The sequence below is a fragment of the Malaclemys terrapin genome, chromosome 4, assembly GCF_027887155.1.
Source record: "Malaclemys terrapin pileata isolate rMalTer1 chromosome 4, rMalTer1.hap1, whole genome shotgun sequence".
Classification (NCBI taxonomy): Eukaryota; Metazoa; Chordata; order Testudines; family Emydidae; genus Malaclemys; species Malaclemys terrapin.
In genome coordinates, this window is record NC_071508.1 from 55,575,987 (window position 1) to 55,594,398 (window position 18,412).

The following is an 18,412-nucleotide window of genomic DNA, read 5'->3' on the forward strand; positions in this document are numbered from 1 at the left end:
CTCCCACTTATTCCAAAGGACACTGTTGATTTCCAGACATGCAGTTTCCTATGAATTCTTCTGGTGAGGTGATGGTATAACTGTCCTCCTGTTGTCATCAATGAGAGCAGAAGCAGCCTGTTTTGAAGGAGTTCTTAAACTCACAGGGTATTTTGCTTTTTGAAAATTACCCAAACTCTCTCCTTTTATTTAAAATAATAAATCCTTGCATTTGGATTTTAATAAGATTCAACATTTCTTAGAAAGTAAACATTGGTGTTAGTATATGGCATAGACACTCTGATGTTTTAGATGGCCTTTAGACTAAAATTAATTATCAGCTTGTTTTTAGTGGAAATTAGAAGCTTTTGCATTAGTTTTGTAGTGCAGTGTTTCTCAGTGTTCATAAACTATCCAAATCATTTTATCATCAGCAAACATGCCAATCTGTATAGAAAAATCACTTTGTGGTGCCAAACCAACAACTCATATTATCCTGCCTCACTTCTAGAGTAAATCTCATTGAGAAAACTGTTCAAGCTTTTAAAATCTTTCTTCTTGTACTCCTGAATATAAATGAATTATTTATCTAAAGTACTAGGGAATGAGTTGCCCTGCAACAAAGCCTCCATTGTTGAACCAGGGAAGCATGGAGAAATGCCCAAATTGGCAATTTGATGAAGGAAGCGAGTAGCAACAAACTTTCTTTATTGGTATATGGAATTAGTATTACTAATACCTCCACTTATATTTTCATTATACCACCTTTATAGTTTCCTGGCAGCTGTCTTGATATTTTTGCATTTCAGATGCCTTCAGTTCAACATTCTTTCTCTTTAATTATACTTATTTCTGTTGCGTGAAAAATAAATAGAGAGAAAAATATGTATCTTGCCAGTCTGGTTTTTTTCATACTGTGTTTTTTATTTCTCTGCTTTTTATGCACTTATTATTGAGTTGTCAGTAATATCTCACATGGATATCAGCCAAAATTATAATAGAAGAGTTACATAAAATTGTACCAAATCACATTTCCTTTCACTTACGCTGGTGGTAGCATTTTACACCCTGCTTTTCGTATGTCTAAAGAACTATACAAGATGCAAGCCAGTGAAGAATCAGACCCATAAACTCCAAATTCTTTCAGCTCCTTGAGGACTGTCTTTGTGTATTGTAAAGCTCCAGGCAGGCTGTTGAATTTCTGTACTTAGTTGTACTTAAGGCCATTTTGTTTGGTCAAATGGTGCTAGTGGGATATTATGGTTGCGGTGTTTTTGTTTTGTATACCAAGAAAACAAACAAACAATCCTAGTGGATTCAGACTTAAATCTTTTGTAGTTACAGTGTAAAATTTCTTTTGGAGGAGATGGAGGTGTTCTGTATCTTTTTTATTATACTTCATTGTTTTAAGTAAGAGTGCTTTTTCAACTTCTCTTTTAGTTCATCTTGTATCTTCCTTTGCACAAAAGCACAAATTAATAATCTGATAGTTTTAGAATACTATAGAAGTTTCCAAGCAAAATGGTGACTTTGAAGTAGATTGCACACATTCCATAGAGAGTAGAGTAAAAAGCATATACTGGTGTATGGTGTACATTTTGTTATTAAAACTAACGTTAATCTTTAAGAACATGTTTGTTAGGATTCTACATTATTCGGATAGGTCACAAGCAGAATGAGACTCCTATAAAATGTATGAATAAAATTCAAGATCAGGCTCTGTCTGGGTTTAAAAATTCTTACAATATTTTGGAGTCCAATCAAGTCAGTTTCTCTATTAGTATTTTTAAAGCTAATTTTGCAACTTTTTTTAAATTAAAAATCCAGGATGGCTTTTGCTCCTATCTGATTTTATAAATGGTTATTTGTTTATGTCACAACAAGAAGCTTGTGTATGTTTATTACTGACTTTCTGTCCATTTGCCAGCAGTTATTCCTATCCAGAAAGGTAGTTTTGAAAATTTTACAAATGCCTCTTAATCATTTTAAGCTCATCTTGTGTAAATACCTATAATTGTAACTTGAGATCCCATTCAACTGTCTTGAAATGTAAACATTATTCAGAGGGCTAAAATATGATAATGGTAATAGCTTGTTTATTACTTCACCACCTTGAGTGAAGCTTTGTTAACTGTGCATCCCAAATTAAAGCAGCCAAGATTTCCATGGTGTGGATTTAGCTCTAGAAAAATTAGCTGATGATTTGGGGACTTGGATTTTTTCCTTTGCAGTTTTATTTGAAGAATGTACATATAAGAAAGGATTATGGCATCAGCTAAACAAAACTTGCGAGAAGGCTATTGGGCATTTACTTTTTGGTAAAAGTGAGCTATTTAGTTTCTCTTTCCCTTGGATTTCAACATCATTGTATTTGGTGCAATATGTGGACATTACATACCCTCTTAAGCTCTTCATCCCTTTTTAACAATAGGCTTAATGGTTAAAAAAAAATTCCTGAAGTGTGAATCAAGATGAATTGAATCATGATTCACCTCAGAAATATATACTAGGAGCTACATAGAGTTAGCAAAAGAGGACCTATTTTAGGGCCAAGTCAGAGTCCTGCAATAAACTCTGCATGGAGCTCATTACAGGATCAGTGCCTTAGTAACTATTTTTAATTGCAAATAAATAGAGCTTAGAATAATTAGCAAATTGATCAGACAGAAAAATTATTTTCTAAACTATTTGTACGTGGCCATTTCCCCAGTGAAAATGTGAGGTTTCCTACACTTATTTGATTTGGATTTTATAAAATAAAATAAAATAAAATAAACAAAACCCTGCTGTTTGAAAACAGGAAAAGGAAAATAACACCTGGATCTACAGCTGCTATGAAAGTATCAGAGGGGTAGCCATGTTACTCTGGATCTGTAAAAAGCAACAGAGTCCTGTGGCACCTTATACACTAACAGAAATATTGGAGCATAACCTTTCGTGGGTGAATACCCACTTCGTCAGATGCATGTGGGTATTCACCCACGAAAGCTTATGCTCCAATACTTCTGTTAGTCTATAAGGTGCCACAGGAGTCTTTGTAGCTGCTATGAAAGTACTGTAAGGCTTTTTAAAAAGTGCTGCCGTATATTGGTAAGCAAATGGGAAGTGCTTTCCTGATCCAGCAACTTCAACATCCCAACTGTTTGAAGGATCTGGCTGAAAAAGGAAGCCTTGTCCAGGACAAAGTAATGGCAAATACCACCGATCTATGCTGAATCAGCTGTTTGGGAATCATTAACTAGGTACCTGTATTATAATGGCAAAGTTACCTGCACCCTATGGTGTCGCTTATACATTATATATTTAAATAATGTCCTAAAGGGTGCTTGGCACTTTACACAACAGATTTAGGCAAGTCCCTGCCACAAAGCGCTGTTTAGTCAAGGAAGACAAAAAACAGAGGAGGAATGGAGGACCGTAGCAAACGTACAAGCAAAGGGATTACAGTCATGTTTAGCATATGTCTTATTAGAGCCATGATTTGTGTAGACTTTGTTTTAGGTATTTATTTTCTAAATGTTCTTTAACATGTCTTTTGACCCCTCCATCCTCACATCTCCACTTGCAAGATAGAGGTAGTGTAACAGACTTGACAGGCTATGGCCTTCTTTAATGATATCCCCCTTCCCCCCCACCCCCATTAGTCTAGTATTTACTTTTTAGTATGTTGTTGGGTTTTTTTGTTTTTGCTTAATCCCTGTGTGACCAGGGTCCTAGAGGGGAGCCAGTTGTGGTCACTCAATTAGGGTGAACTGCAAAGAATGAGAGAGAGTATGGTTAAAAGATCAATATACATACAGACATGAGTTCAATTCATCTGAGGTTCAGATTCATAGCAGAGATGGTGAGCTTTGTAGTTGTAAAGAGTTCTTTCAGAAATAGTTCATAGGTTATAGTCCAATGTCCAAATATCATATTCAAGGCGTACCAGCATAACTGGGACCTCAGTCTTGCGACTCAAACTTCCCCTGATGACGCCTAAGCAGATCTGAGATGACAGAATCAGGACCCAAGGATCTTTTATACAATTTCACGTCTTTTGACAAGCTGGCATTCAAAAGGTAATTGGGATGACTTTGAAGGAGGTACTTAGCTATAGAATTAACATAAGGCCATTTGCTTGTTCCTCCACCATTCACAGTACATTTCAAAGCAAGATGAATACTGAGATATCCCGTGTTTACAATTCATTTAAATGCCAGGATCTTCTTTTGACCTCTGAATTCTCAGAATACAGCATAGACAGGGACTATTGATTACATTGTCGACCCTACTCATATATATGTAAATACACAAAAACACAAACATTATCTCCCCAGATGTCTTTTGAGGGTTATTTATTTTGCAGGATGTTTAACCCTTTCTAGCCATGTGTCACACCCTGATTCTGCACTCTAGTCAACTCACTCGCTTTCTTGTTTTAGCCCTTATCTTGCCACTGTTTATAGTCATTTACTCCTGAGGTAACTCTGTACCAAAAAAAAAAAAAATTCTGTGCACAATATTTTAAAATTCTTCAAATTTTATTTGTCAATAAATGTGGAGGCTCCAACATGGCAGTGTGGAGCACAGGCCATTGGCTGCATGGAGGTGGGAGATCACCCTGCAGCCCCCACCCCTCCCAGGACAGGGAGTGCGCAAGGGCCGGGCCTGCCCCAGAAACAGATGGGGGGTGAGAGGGTTCTGTGTAGGGTAATCTGGGTGTGGGAGGCTCTGGAGATCTGGATGCACACAGGCTCTTTTGGGGGGTTCTGGGTGCGGGGTTAATGGGACTCTGCAGGCATATCCAGATGAAAGTGGTTGGGGCTCAGCGGGGTGTGTCTGTCTGGATATGGGGAGATGGGGCTCCCCACATCCATGTTCTGTACATATTACAAAAAAGCAAGCAAAATCCCATTACAATGCAAAATGTGTCTTTAACTTCTGTGTAGGCAAAGAAACAGCATTACAAAGCTGTAGAGTTATGAGTGATGAAGTAGGTTTTAAATCTAACATGAGTGAATGCATAAAATTATTATAGTATGGGAAGAATCTTCGACATCTGGAAATCATTCACAAATTATATACACAGATACTAAAGATGGTACAGGACGATGAAGAAGAAACTGGAAATTTTCAAAGTTATTTCAAAATAAGGAAAATGTGTGAGTTTAGGAGGAAATTACAGGGGTATGTGAGGGTTATGTGTTCATAATCACATGCAGTCACTTATTTTTGAATGATTGTGATTATGACTTTATTACAATAGCAGCACATGTAACATAATAAAGTAGTAAAATATATTACAACAAACCTCTCACAGTTACTCTTCTGTCTATAGCTTTTAGGTTTTTTTTATGATGTCTGGATTCACTCCATCCAAGTAACTCAGTGTAACATACAGATAGTTGTAGTTAAGAAGGTGATAGTTATAGAAATGTGGCAGTGTTTAAACTAGGCCACTGGAGTAAATATGAAATATGGTGAATTCTCCTTCACTGAAGTTTTTAAATCAAGATTTGATGTCTTTCTAAAACATATGCTTTAGTTCAATCAGAAACTGTGGGTTTGAAGCTGGTTTTACTGGATGTGATTCCAAGACCAGTGTTATGCAGGAGGTCAGATTAGATGACCATACTGGTTCCTTTGGGCCTTAAAGTTTCTGAATTTATTAATTAGAATTTTCTTGGTGCTTTAGTGTCATTTGATCAATACATTCTCACTTATGTTTATCTGTATAATATCCTGTGCTGTTTCATGTAGATTTTTTTTTTCATTTCTTTCTTTTTAGGTTCAAGGGAACTTTGACAAAGTTGAGTTCAATAGGATGTGCTGGACTCTCTGCTTCAAAAAGAACCTCACTAAAAGTCCTTTGTTCATTAGCGATGAAGATGCCTTTAAAGTTTGGGTTATTTTCAATTTTTTATCTGAGGACAAATACCCATTGGTCATTGTACCTGAGGAGGTAAGAAGAAACAGTGATTTTAAAATGCTTAACACACGTTCTTTCAGTGTCCAAATTGACCTCTGTTGCTGGTGCAGTAGAACCTCAGAGATACAAACACCTCGGGAATGGAGGTTGTTCATATTTTTGAAATGTTCATAACTCTGAATAAAACATTTGGTTGTTCTTAAAAAGTTTACAACTGAACATTGACTTACTATAGCTTTGACACCTTATTTATGCAGAAGAAAAATGCTGCTTTCCCTTTATTTATTTTTTAAATTTTTTTAGTTTGTTTAACACAGGACTGGACTGTATTTTCTTTTTATTTATTTATTAATTTATTTTGTCTTTGCTGCTGCCTGATTGCATACTTCCAGTTCTAAATGAGGTGTGTGGTTGACTGGTCGGTTTGTAACTCTGTTGTTCATAACTCTGAGGTTCTGCTGTATTTGGTGCTCTTTTGAAATGGTTAAGGAAAGTGTCTAGAACCTTTGGAAGAGAAAAATATCTTTTGAAGTGAATACAATTGTTTCCTTTTTTTAATGACTGAAGTTTTTTCTGAAACAAACTGCAGAATCTGTCTTTAAAAGAGCATCTGTTGTGAGGAACTGTGGTGTAGCAGGAGTGCTGGCTGGTTCCTGGTAAACAAGGGCTTAACTTCAGCTCAGCTCTCTTCTCGTTGCACATGTGCTGAGGGACAGGCTTAGGGTTACCATACGTCCTCTTTTTCCCGGACATGTCTGGCTTTTCGGCAGTCAAACCCCTGTCCGGGGGGAATTGCCAAAAGCCGAACATGTCTGGGGAAAATGGCGGCTCTGCTCCTCCCCGACTCTTCGGCTCTGTTTAAGAGCCGGGCTGCCCGAGCGCTACCGGCTTCGGGCAGCCCCCGTGCCTCCAGACCCTGCGCCCCCAGCCGGGCACTTCCCCTCCCGGGCTCCGGCGGCGCAGGGTCCGGAGGCACGGGGGCTGCCCGAAGCCCGTAGCGCTCAGGCAGCCCGGCTCTTAAACAGAGCTGAAGAGTCGGGGAGGAGCAGAGCCGCCTCGGCTGGAGGCGCTGCTCCTCTTCGGCTCTGTTTAAGAGCCGGGCTGCCCGAGCGCTACCGGCTTCGGGCAGCCCCCCATGCCCCCGGACCCTGCGCCGCCGGAGCCCGGGAGGGGAAGTGCCCGGCTGGGGGCGCAGGGTCCGGAGGCATAGGGGCTGCCCAAAGCCCGAGCGCTACCAGCTTCACGGTTTGCCGGGCAGCCTCCAGACCCTGCGCCCCCGGCTGGGCGCTTCCCCTCCCGGGCTCCAGCTGCGCTGGGGAAGTGCCGGCCGGGGGAGCAGGGTCTGGGGGCTGCCCGGCAAACCCTGAAGCCGGTAGCGCTGAGGCAGCCCTTTCCCAGTGGCTGGGAGTGGGAGGGAGGAGGGGGCGGAGTTAGGGCGGGGAAGGGGTGGAGTTGGGGCGGGGCTAAGGGTGGGGAAATGGGCGGGGCCAGGGCCCGTGGAGGGTCCTCTTTTTTTATTTATGAGATATGGTAACCCTAGACAGGCTATAAGAATGACTCTGACTCTGGACAGAGAGGAAAGGTTGTTTTTGGAAAGGGGGGCTCCTTACCCAGGGCTCATGGTACTGGACTGAGCCCCTAGATGTGAAGTTTATTTTTTCTGCTTCTGTTAACTTTTATTTTCTTCTTGCAAATACACACTCTAACCCTCAACAAATTTAAATCTTGAGGATCAGACCTTGTTTGTTTTGTGTGTGTGTGTGGTGTTTAACCGCTGCACCTGTTCACATGTGGTTAAGTTGAATTCCTCAGAACCACCCACACAGTCTCTCTAAAGAAAACTTCTCCTCTTACGTCTATCCCAGTGTTGTAATGTTTTAGAAGATTCTGATCTTTTCTTTCCCACTCCAGAGAGCAGAAGTTTGAAGATTTTCACTAACCACCTTGTTTTAGTGTAAAAAAAAAAATAAAAAATAAAAAAAAATTCTGCTTGAAACAGTGGCCGCTTGCTGTAGAAGCAAGAGTTGTGCTGTGAATGAAGCACCAGAGATGAACTGCCTGTAATTTAAGAACTTGAGTAACTATAGGCAGGCATCTCACTTAAACTAGAACAGAACTTTTAAAAGGTAAAAAGTAGGAGCTTATCCCATGGAGAAGAGGAAAGCCATAATGTGGCAGCTCCTGTATGACGCTATATAAAATCCAGTTGAATGGACTGTAGTCAGTATGATTCTTCAGCACTTTTGGGGCTTTGCCAACAAATGTTTAGAGTCAAGGATCAAAACAGGGTGATTCAAATTCCACAACATCACAAATAAAAATGAATGTAAATTGTTTATTATGCTAAGTACATTGCGTGTTCAAACAGTGCGATGAATGCTCCTTATTTACTGACACATTTACTTCACACATGTATCAATCTCAGACCATTTTATTCATAAAAATACTGGGCCTGATTGATTCTCTTCAGTTTTATTCTGAGGAGTGTGTTGGGTCTTTTTTTTTTTTTTTTTTTGCACTGGTGCAAACTTCAGTGATTCCAGTGGAGGGTATTCCTGATTCTTACTGGTGTGAGATTAGAAGCCCCCTTTTCTTTACACCACTCTGAATACAGCAATGTCACTTGGTGTAGTACGGGAGAGAGTCTTTGACTATTGTCCCTGAATAAACATCTCCTCATCAACATAAAATGAACCTCTGTGTTTTGCCAGGGCAGTTTATTTAGCCACAGGACACTTTCACCCTCTGACAATGTTTTAACTATGCTGGGGCTTGGTGGTGTCCTAACCAGAACTTACGGGTTTCTTTCTCCATTTTTTTCCTCAAAGTTTGGAGTATCTGGCAGTGACTCTTCTGTAAGCCAAGGAGCGAGTCAGTATTGGCTAGGGTCACTCAAGAGCAACGTATGATTCTCTCCCTCTCTCTCCCTCCCCAGAAGGTGCTCTGAGCCCCTAATGAACTGTAGAACTTGGGACACAGATTCAGACCCCTTATCTAGTGTTTGATTGTGCTGGCTGCTAGACAGCCTGGCTGGCCTGAGAGTAAATATTTGGCATCTTGCTATCTAATACTATCATTAGAAGCAGAGCCCCGGTGCTGAGGTGTAGACCTTTCTCTCCTCTGAAATCTCATGCTGCTACAAACATCTATTGCTGGGTGCATAACCACAATATTCCTGAGACTGCCAGACAGGCTGCATCATCAGCTCCAAAGCTAATGTGCACGCTACATACTCCAGATTTTGGGTCTCTTTCATAGACAGTCTTTGTTCATTTCCTCTCCCCACAGACGTACATTTCATTCAGGAAAAAGTGCGGCATGTTGGTTAGTATCTCTCATTTTCACTCTTGATTTGATTTATCATCTTTTAGAGCAGACACCATCTGCATCTTCTTTGTTATTGCAAAGTGTTTAAGTTTCATATGATCTAAAGAAAGTTTATAAAGTTATTTGCAATGTTGTTGCAGCTATAATGGTCCCAGGATATTAGAGAGACAAAGTGGGTTAGGTAAGCTTGAAAATTTCTCCCTTTCACCAACAGAAGTTGGTCCAGTAAAAGACATTACCTCACCCACCTTGTCTTTATTAAGTCATTTGGACTATTCTGTTCTTATCATGCACAATGCATGTATTCTTTCTTTAACTCTTCACTTTGGGTCAATACAAGTAATGTAATTTATCACAACCAGAGCAATAGAAGATAGAAGTGATGTCTCCTATTTGACGCTATTGTTTGTTTGCTTTTCATCTATCAGTGTGGAGTTCTGTCTTCCTGAAAGACTTGTTTTAAAAACAAATGTATTCTGAACCAAGAAATAAAATTAAACAACTTTCAACATATATTAAGAGGGTTTTTTTTAGCTTTATAGACTTTTGATATTTTTACCTTTTAAATACTTAGTGTCTAACTTTTTAATATCACATCTAAAATCCTGATGAGTTCTCCTAAGCATTCTTTAATACAAACTTGTTGATGTCTCTTTAGGAAAGGAGACTTGGGGGGGAAAGGGGGGGAGTTGGAAATCTCTAGCTATTTTAAGTAGCTTCTTTTAGTTCCATAGTAATATTTAATGTGACAGCTAATCAAGCTGTTTGTCTGTTTTTTGAAACATATACCACCTCACTTTGCTTTAGGTTCCATTTTATAATGGAGAAGAATGATTAATCCATCACAGTACAGTCTCTCCCCTATTTTCTGCTGTTGAGTATAAGAAGAGGTTTGCTTATCAGGTGTAGTGTGATACATAAAGTGCTTATTTGTAAGATACAGTGCAGTTTTGCAATAAAATGGATAGACTGTTGTAAACCTTTACAGCATTTCACTACAGCCTACCAGTGATTTATTTGGAAGAAGGGTGATTAACCACTGTAATCATTCACTATAACTTCCCAGGCAGGGAATGTTGTTTTCCCCACCTCTCTGTTTCTATGGCTTGGGTTATCATTTAAGTATAGTACAACACACTATCTGCCACAGCCTCCAGCTCTGAGTCCTTTGTGTGACCTCCACCTCTCTCTCCACACTCCAACTCCCACAGGAATTTCATAAATTGGTGGGGAAATTTGGCCCAGTGCCTATAGATAAGAATGCTGGTCACTTCAAAATTCCTGCTGTTCATCACACATTTTAGATCTTTCTATATTGTTGACGATCAGAAGATCTGATTGTTAGAAAGGAATGGAAAGGAGCTTCTTGGATCTCTAATGACTGCAGTGGACCAGTTTTTGTCCAAAACCTGGGTGAACATGTAGAAAATATTTGCAGAGTCCTAGGTTCCATGCGAGCTAGCTGACTGAATGTTGATGTTCCCATTCTCTGGTTTGGATGGATGCCCTCTCAGCTAATCTATTCTCTGCTGTTGCCCACTCTTCAGAAGTGTGGAGAGTAGCCCATTAGAGTAAAGAAGGACTGAAGTGCTCCAGAAGTAGTCCAAGGGATGAGTTGCAGGTCTGTCTGATATGCTTCCCCTTCCTGGGTCAGGAGGGGAATATTGGGTATTGGTGGGATGGAGCTGTTCAGTATGGCATACTCCTCTCCACAACCAGTAGATTTCTGTGTAGTAGTGCTGGAAAAAAAAACATTCTTTGGCTCGTCTGCAGTTTTTAAACCCCCCTTAGAGAGAGTGGATGGGTTAGTATACATCCATAGGACAGCTAGAAAGCAGCACCATGTCTGCTTGGGGGGGGAGATGCATAAGAGGGGGTGCTCTTGTGGATGGCCCAGAATTCACAGGGGTGGAGCATATTTTGCCACTGAGCATAGTGCAGTTAAACCCAAACCCATTCTCCTCTGCCACCTCCATACTTCCACCAACTCCTTCTCCTGGCGAGGAGAATGGGTTTGGGTTTTGTGCAGCTTGAAAGCCACTGGCACTCCAGGGTACATTTCCCCTCCTTTTTGTGATGGACTGTTCTAGGCCTAGGACTTGAGTCTGAAATTTTCTCACAAGGGTGATTGAGCCTGTTTATGCACTCAATAATTTTGCACCTATGTAATTCCATTGATTTTAAATGGAGCTGCACCTTAGTTGCAACAGTCTGAATGAAGAATCAGGACCACTAACTTCCTGGCTTGTTAATGTTTTGTACGTTTGTACTTATGCTGCTGTGTTGATCCAATGATAATAGAAAGCTAATATGGCTTTAATGGACTTCTACTGGAGGATGGGAGAGGACGTGGTCCCATGAAAGGATCTCTTACAAAGGGATTAGCAGAATAAATCTATTGAAAAACCACTTCCTTAATGTATTCTCTTAGTGACTGGGAGGTTGGAGGCAGATACTAATTCTGGGAAAGTAGGCATGTTTTCACTTGACAGTAAGAATCTTTGTAGTACACAAAACAAAATGATCCTGTTACTGACATGTAGGCTTTTCCTGGAAGGGAAAGGATAAATCTGAGCAGAGTGGTTGTGCCAAACTGTGTCTTGCTGTTGTTGTCTCTGCCTGTTTTAAAGCGAGCTAGATTGAGCGCAGCTCTCTGAATTAGTGAAATAATTAGTCAGAAATAGCCTTGTCTTCTCTTATGGCAGGAAAACGTTGACAAGTAGGTAGGTATTGCAGGGTGCTTTGAAAATGGTCTAGCCATGTTGTATGGCATATTCTCTCCTCCACTACCATTCCTGTTAGGCACCCAACAGCGTTCTCTCCAGCTCTCACAGATGTCTTCCTCGCTTTTATTAGGTACCTAGTCAGATGGGGGGAGGGATAATTGAAATAGAAGGGTGGTGGAGAGAATTGTAATAATAAGCAAAACATTTCCAGCTGCATCTCCAATTTTTAATACTGCTTTCACTGCTCTTCTTATCTGTTAGACTTGGTGGTATGTCTCACCGTTCTTTAACTGAAATGTGTGTTATCTTTAAAAAAGATTTCCAAACGTTTCCCCCTTCTTCTGTTTCAGCACATGCGACTGTTACCTTGGAAATGCTTTATCATCTAAATTTATGGTGTGTGGTTAGTAAACAACCATATTCTTGAGCCAGCCTTAATAATGAAATGTGCAGAGCTGTGTAATGCGAATCACTATATAATGATGTATTGTGTTATGCTCAATAAACACTTGAAAATTTTAAAAATAAAGCAAATATACATTGCCTTTTTATTTATTTAAATGTTCCCAGACCCTGTTTGAGGCCAAATTGTGTAAGTAATTACATTGTTTTAAGCTAAAAAAATTTCTAAATCTGCTTTGCTTCAGACCAAAAGTGTGGTGGTGATGCATGCAGTATGGCGAGTAGTACTACGAAGCACTGTGCTCTGCTCTGTCTCATATCAATACAAGTTGCAATGAAAGTCTGTTCTATGGCAGCTTTTCTTTGACAAGCTATTTCGGTAACAGCAAAACAGAAATGGCTTCTTCTTTGTGTGTCCATGCCTCATTTTTCTTGTAAAAATGATATATTTTCATGACTGAACTAGGAGTGTGAATGGAGTTGCATGTTAGTAATTCTGAAAAATTGCTTGGAGAAAGCATTTTTGACTACCGGACTTACAGTAGCTGTTAATGTAATGGCTGCTGTTTTGCCAGACATGCCGGGGTTGAACCAGGTACAACTTGAGCTAAAGAGACAAGGCTCTTTAGTAGGGGCTGTAACAGACTCTCATGCCCTGTGAGTTGGGAACAGAGAGCAACTTGTATCACATGCTCACTAGTAGGTTACATTAATTCTTCCATTTAGAAACCACAGATTTCTTGCTTCTTGAAAAAAACAAGGATAAGGTTCAGAGTAGCAGATTTCTCATCTGGTTCTCCATATATGTATAGGTCCTATCTTGAGGTGCATCTTCACAATTTATATCAAATTATTTAATTAAATTAGTTTAATTCTAAAGAGAGTAGATAATGGTTTGCATTGTAGGATGAGCACAGTCTTTGTACTCTGTTTACCCAAATAACTGTATGAGCTAAAGCAACATAAATATTTGTGTGGAGATTTTTTTAGTGGGTAGGAAGGAAAAATATTTGACCATAAGGGGACTGGATTGCTTAGGAGATTTGTAGTGGAATATAGAGCTTTTCACCTGTTGGCTGACAGTTCAAACTCTGCCCAGGTATGTAGCAGACTGGCAGTTATCATTTCAGGGCTCTTTGGTGGCATTTGTGAAATGAGTCCAATGATCAGATTCCACAAAAACCACCACTACGAGTGAGACTTTTTTTATCCGTCTCAGCAGAGATAGAAATAGAAGCGTGAGCTACCCACCTAAACCCCGGGGATCGCTCTGTGGCAGGGTTGAGTCACTTTGAGCATTGGGGCAATGATGACGTGATGGCACCATTGTCATGGGTCATAGTTGCTCTTGGGTACCGTACCAGTTGGCCTAGACATCGCACCTACTTTATATAAAATGATGGCACTGCAAGTCCTCCACATATCTACTGGTGGCCCACTGCAACCACTGTTTTGATGGTGTGAACTTGGCAGAATAGCCTTGAATGTCTGAGATGTAAGAGGAGCCATCTGGTGGGTATTATGGCTACCTTGATGTTTTTGTTAATTTTTTTTTATCCTTTACACACATGGGTTCATCCAGTTGTGTTTGGCAAAAGGTCATGTAAAACTGATATCAGTACTTTCATATGGAATATGATAATATCCAAAAGGTTGAAACCAATATAGGAAAAACTGCAAATGAAAGAAAACGGCATCAGAAAGGGAATAGGGAAGTATTCCACTGAAAGAAGATGCTAAAGGCACTTTGTGTCTAGTATTAAAACAGAAAACTCTTTAATACCCATAAGTTCTTAATAGTAACTCTTGGTGAAATCCTGGCCCCACCAAAGTCAATGGGAGTTATTCCACTGAGTTCAGTGGGTCACAATTTCACCTTCTCAGTAGAGCATTGATCATTGTTTAAAACAAAACAAACAATCCTTTAAAAGGAAAACTTTACAACTTTATCATAGAGAATAATTGCACTCAGAGTAGCAGCAAACATTGTGTCATACTTACTTCTTAACTCTGTCAACTTATTAACCACAGGTATAGACTGTTTAAACCAGATGATTTAATTAGTCAGTTATTTTGATGTGTTAACATGTGTGGAGGGGAGGGGTAGGGAGGGAAGTACTCTGTTCTCAGAAGTATCAAAAGTTCCTCATTTGAGCATGCAAATGAGTAGCATGTCTAGTGTTTACGTCCATATTTGACCAAATGGAACTACTGTATTATGTTTATCACTCATTGTTTTATGCTAATTTCCCCCATCTCTACAGCAGTAATGCAGCTATTGTAGATAATATTTGTATATACCTGCCAGAGTAAGAAGAGTAAATCCTGTAAAATTCTAATGTTTAAAAGTTAAACTAATACATAGGCCACTTTTTTTGTAAGAAAATATCTAAATATTGCTATTCAAACACTTGAATGGGCTTTTAGAGAGTGATAAGTGTAACTCATGGAGATTAGTGTACTTGTGGGTTTGTCTCCTTGAGAGTAAATATTCATATATTTTAATCACACACACAGTAATACTTTGGTTTATATAGAACTAATGAAAGTAAATTCCCGGTTTAGTGTCTAGTTTAATAAAACATCATTAACAGTTTTGATGTATTCCCTTCTCAACCCATTAGTTTGATTACAATTCATGATTGCATGCTGTGGGCAACAGTGAAAATCTGTTCAAATATGATTTCTAGTCCCTCTCTGTGTGAGCCCAATCTTGTAAAATGATTAGCAAAAGGGATTTGAGGGTGCTTCACACCTTTCTTTAAACAAATAAAAAGCCCAAAGTTAAATGCCAATAAGAATTCTTAATTCTTTTACTATCTTGTACTTTGGTAGGCTGAGATGACACATGACATACAAAATGAAGTGGATGGTATGACTTACATTAAGTGCAGAATATTGCAAAAGGGTAGCATTGTGCTCTGGTTATTTTAACCTCCCATCCTGCTAAGGGAAATACAGTGAGCTCTGTTCAGAGGAATTTAATTGATGGGCATAATGCATTGTAAACCTGAAATGAGAGACTTACTCTTATCTTTTATTAAAGAAAGGATAGCCTGTCTTTAAAAGCCAATGTTTATTTCAGGTCATTAAGGTTGAGGCCTTCTGGAAATTTGTTTCTAAATTGGGGTCACCTAACACTGCAGTTCATGTACACTGAAGTAGCATTCTTTGTTGTTGGTGGTGAAACTTTCCTGCAAGTGGGAAGTAAGCTGCTTCCTGAATCTTACTGAATGCTGAGGATTTATGGTATCTGTTGTTGAAAAGCCCTGGCTGCACATAAGTTAGGTGTATAAGAGTTTGAAAAGTGGAAATAACAAACTTAGTTTTTGTGAATTATTTATATGAATTAAAATATTTTAATTATTTATTCAACATGAAATTCAAGTGATTATAGCTTTAAGAAGTGCTAAGAGTTGAGACACTTCTTACCATCAGATTGCTTTAAAGTGAATAATTTAGAGCCATTCACTGAACTTCTAAAATGCAAAGTCTAGGGGTCCATTCCCTCAAAAGCCTACCATTGGCCATCCTGCTTACAACTGTGAGTAGTCCTATTGAAATCACTGCACTGAAATCAGCAGGACTACTCACAGGAGTAAGCACTATGGCTGGTAGTAAATGCTGGCAAAACTAGGGCCTTCAACTTAGCATTCAGAAGTACAATCATTGTACTGAGATCACTAGGAGTACTCTCGGGAATAATCATGATACCCAGTTTGAAACGGCAGCTACTTAAACATTTTCTTCCCTAAAATTGGTTGGCTGTTAGTGCCATTTATGTATGAATACATCCCAACTAAATTCAATGACCAGTTACGTGTAGGGAAACAGAGGTAAAAAATACTTTCTTTTTTTGCCCCCCTAGACCCATCTGTCCTGCAAGGCTAAATACATCTTTGCTTACAATAATCTTTAAGAGGACAATAAGTCCTTAAAAAAAGCAAACATCACAGGACTGTAGAATTAGCTCAGAAGCATATGAATTGGGTACTTTTTCTTGTGTGTGTGTTTCTTTTTGAGACAATAAAGTGATTATAGTTTACTTCCTCATTTTTCCTTTAGCATTAATTCCCATTTAGTATTACTGAAAAGAAGACTATTTAATAACTAATCTCAGTGTTCCAGAAATAGCAGTAAAAATCCCGTTTCTCTAAGGTTCACCTCAGGTTCAGTAATTAACTGCTTTGTCAGACTTGTTATATTCTGTCACAGATTTGCACGTGTTTTGTATTTATTTGCCACAGACTTGGGTGCTTGTTCACATCAAGGAGAAGCCATATTAGCCAGAGTATTAACATACATACTGTGGCTAACATCAGATGCTTGAGGTCTGTTCATCCTTGTAGGATGAATGTATGGAAGAACACTTCCTCATCCCCCTTCTCCCAAACCTCTGATGAGAGACAGTGATGGGCCACTCAAGAGCCTACCAATTCAATCCCTTATATACACCAATCAAAAAGTGGCCCAGTACTCATGCTGAAAGGTTGGACTGGCCTGTGGTGAAGCCTCATTTGGCCCACACTGACTTTTCTGTAATCCATGGAAGAAATGACCTACTTCTTGGTTTCTCAGAAGCACTAGTGTAAGGGAGGTTGCACAGCATCAATGACATGGAGGGGGAGATTTTCACAAGTGCTCAAATAAATGACTTTCATTTGAGGCACTGAGGACCCTGGCACTTTTGAACATGAGATGTTCTATGTCACTTAAGTGCTTTTTGAAAATTGTACCTAACAATTGGCCTACTTTACACAATTGTTCCAACCCTCCAGCAGGACTGTTTACCAGGGAGAGTAGGCCTAAAAAATAGCTAATCCTGCATGTACTGAAAAGGGGATCTGAAAGGTACCTTGTAAGACTCAGTCCGATGGAGTCCACCCCTAAGCCATTGTTGTACTTGTGACCATCACGTGCCCTTTCAGCGACATCAGCTCTGCACACAAAGAAATTCAGTGGTTAAGAGGAACCGCTTCTAAGAGCCCTTGGTGTGAGAGAGCTGACGCAACATCTGCCGTAGAATGGAGGCCATAGGCAGGATTCATATGCTTGCTTTTATAGTCACCGGAAAGATGGGCCAGCTATTTTAGAGGCTGATTTGCCCCTTGTCTCCATAGGAACTTCTTGTTGGGGTTGGCAGGCCATGATGTACCACAGTGGCTTTGCTCCCTTTACCCAGGTTTACCTTGGCTGTCGGGGAAATGCCTTGCTTTTTCTGGCTTCATTGCCCCAGTCAACTATGGCACATAGTGGCCTTGCCATGAAGCTGGTGGAAAAACACAGTAAACCATTGTTCTCTTTATGCCTTTCTCTACTGTCTTGGGCAAACCTGGCCTGTCTTCAGGATTAGACCAAACCATCCTTGAAGTCTAATTATATTACATCAAAGTGTTGTGTATCTTCAGGCATAGGAAACTGACAATGATGATTTTTATTGTATAGATGTGATTGTGGAAGTAGGAACTCACAAACTGGCATTGGTTAAAGATTTGTAGGGTTTTTTTTACTACTGGATGGATTCAGTTTTAAATAAATCTAGTATTAAATAAGTGCAATTAGTGGTGTAAGATAGATAGCAAGATTTAAGTCTTGACTAACCTCAGTAGAAGCTATAGTTATAGTTATTGTTTTCTGACCCATGATATGGAAAGTATTAGGAAAAAGAGAATTTGTTTTAGGAATGAATACTTTTTCATCCTCACTTTCATTTCTTTTATGTCCTTCCTGATAACATAATATCAGATTTGAGGGGGAGGCGTCAGGGCTCAGACATGTGACTAGCATGTGACTATTGCTAATGTTTTTACTCTTCCTGCTATATTTTATTGGTTTACTTTTATAAAATTGTAATGCTTTTGAAGCTTTCCTCTTTCTCACATTTAATTCTGCATAATCTTGATGCTATTAAAGAATAACTTCCATGTGTATCATTTGTGGGCCGAAATCCCAAAACTGAGTGTCTGAAGTTAGAAGTCTAAATCCATATTTAGGCTTCTAAATATGAGTAGTCAGATTTTCTGGGGGTGATGAGCACACACAACCCTGTTGTAGCAAATAAGAACTG

General features: G+C 39.5%; 1 protein-coding gene across 1 annotated transcript in view; it reads left to right on the plus strand.

Moving 5' to 3' along the window:
- The window catches only part of SWAP70 (switching B cell complex subunit SWAP70), a 52,137-nt gene that overhangs the window by 11,868 nt on the left and 21,857 nt on the right, over window positions 1–18,412 (plus strand). Inside the window, exon 3 of the mRNA XM_054025188.1 lies at window positions 5,750–5,923. Coding sequence (XP_053881163.1) covers window positions 5,750–5,923 — 174 coding nt within the window. The remainder of the gene's footprint in view (window positions 1–5,749; window positions 5,924–18,412) is intronic.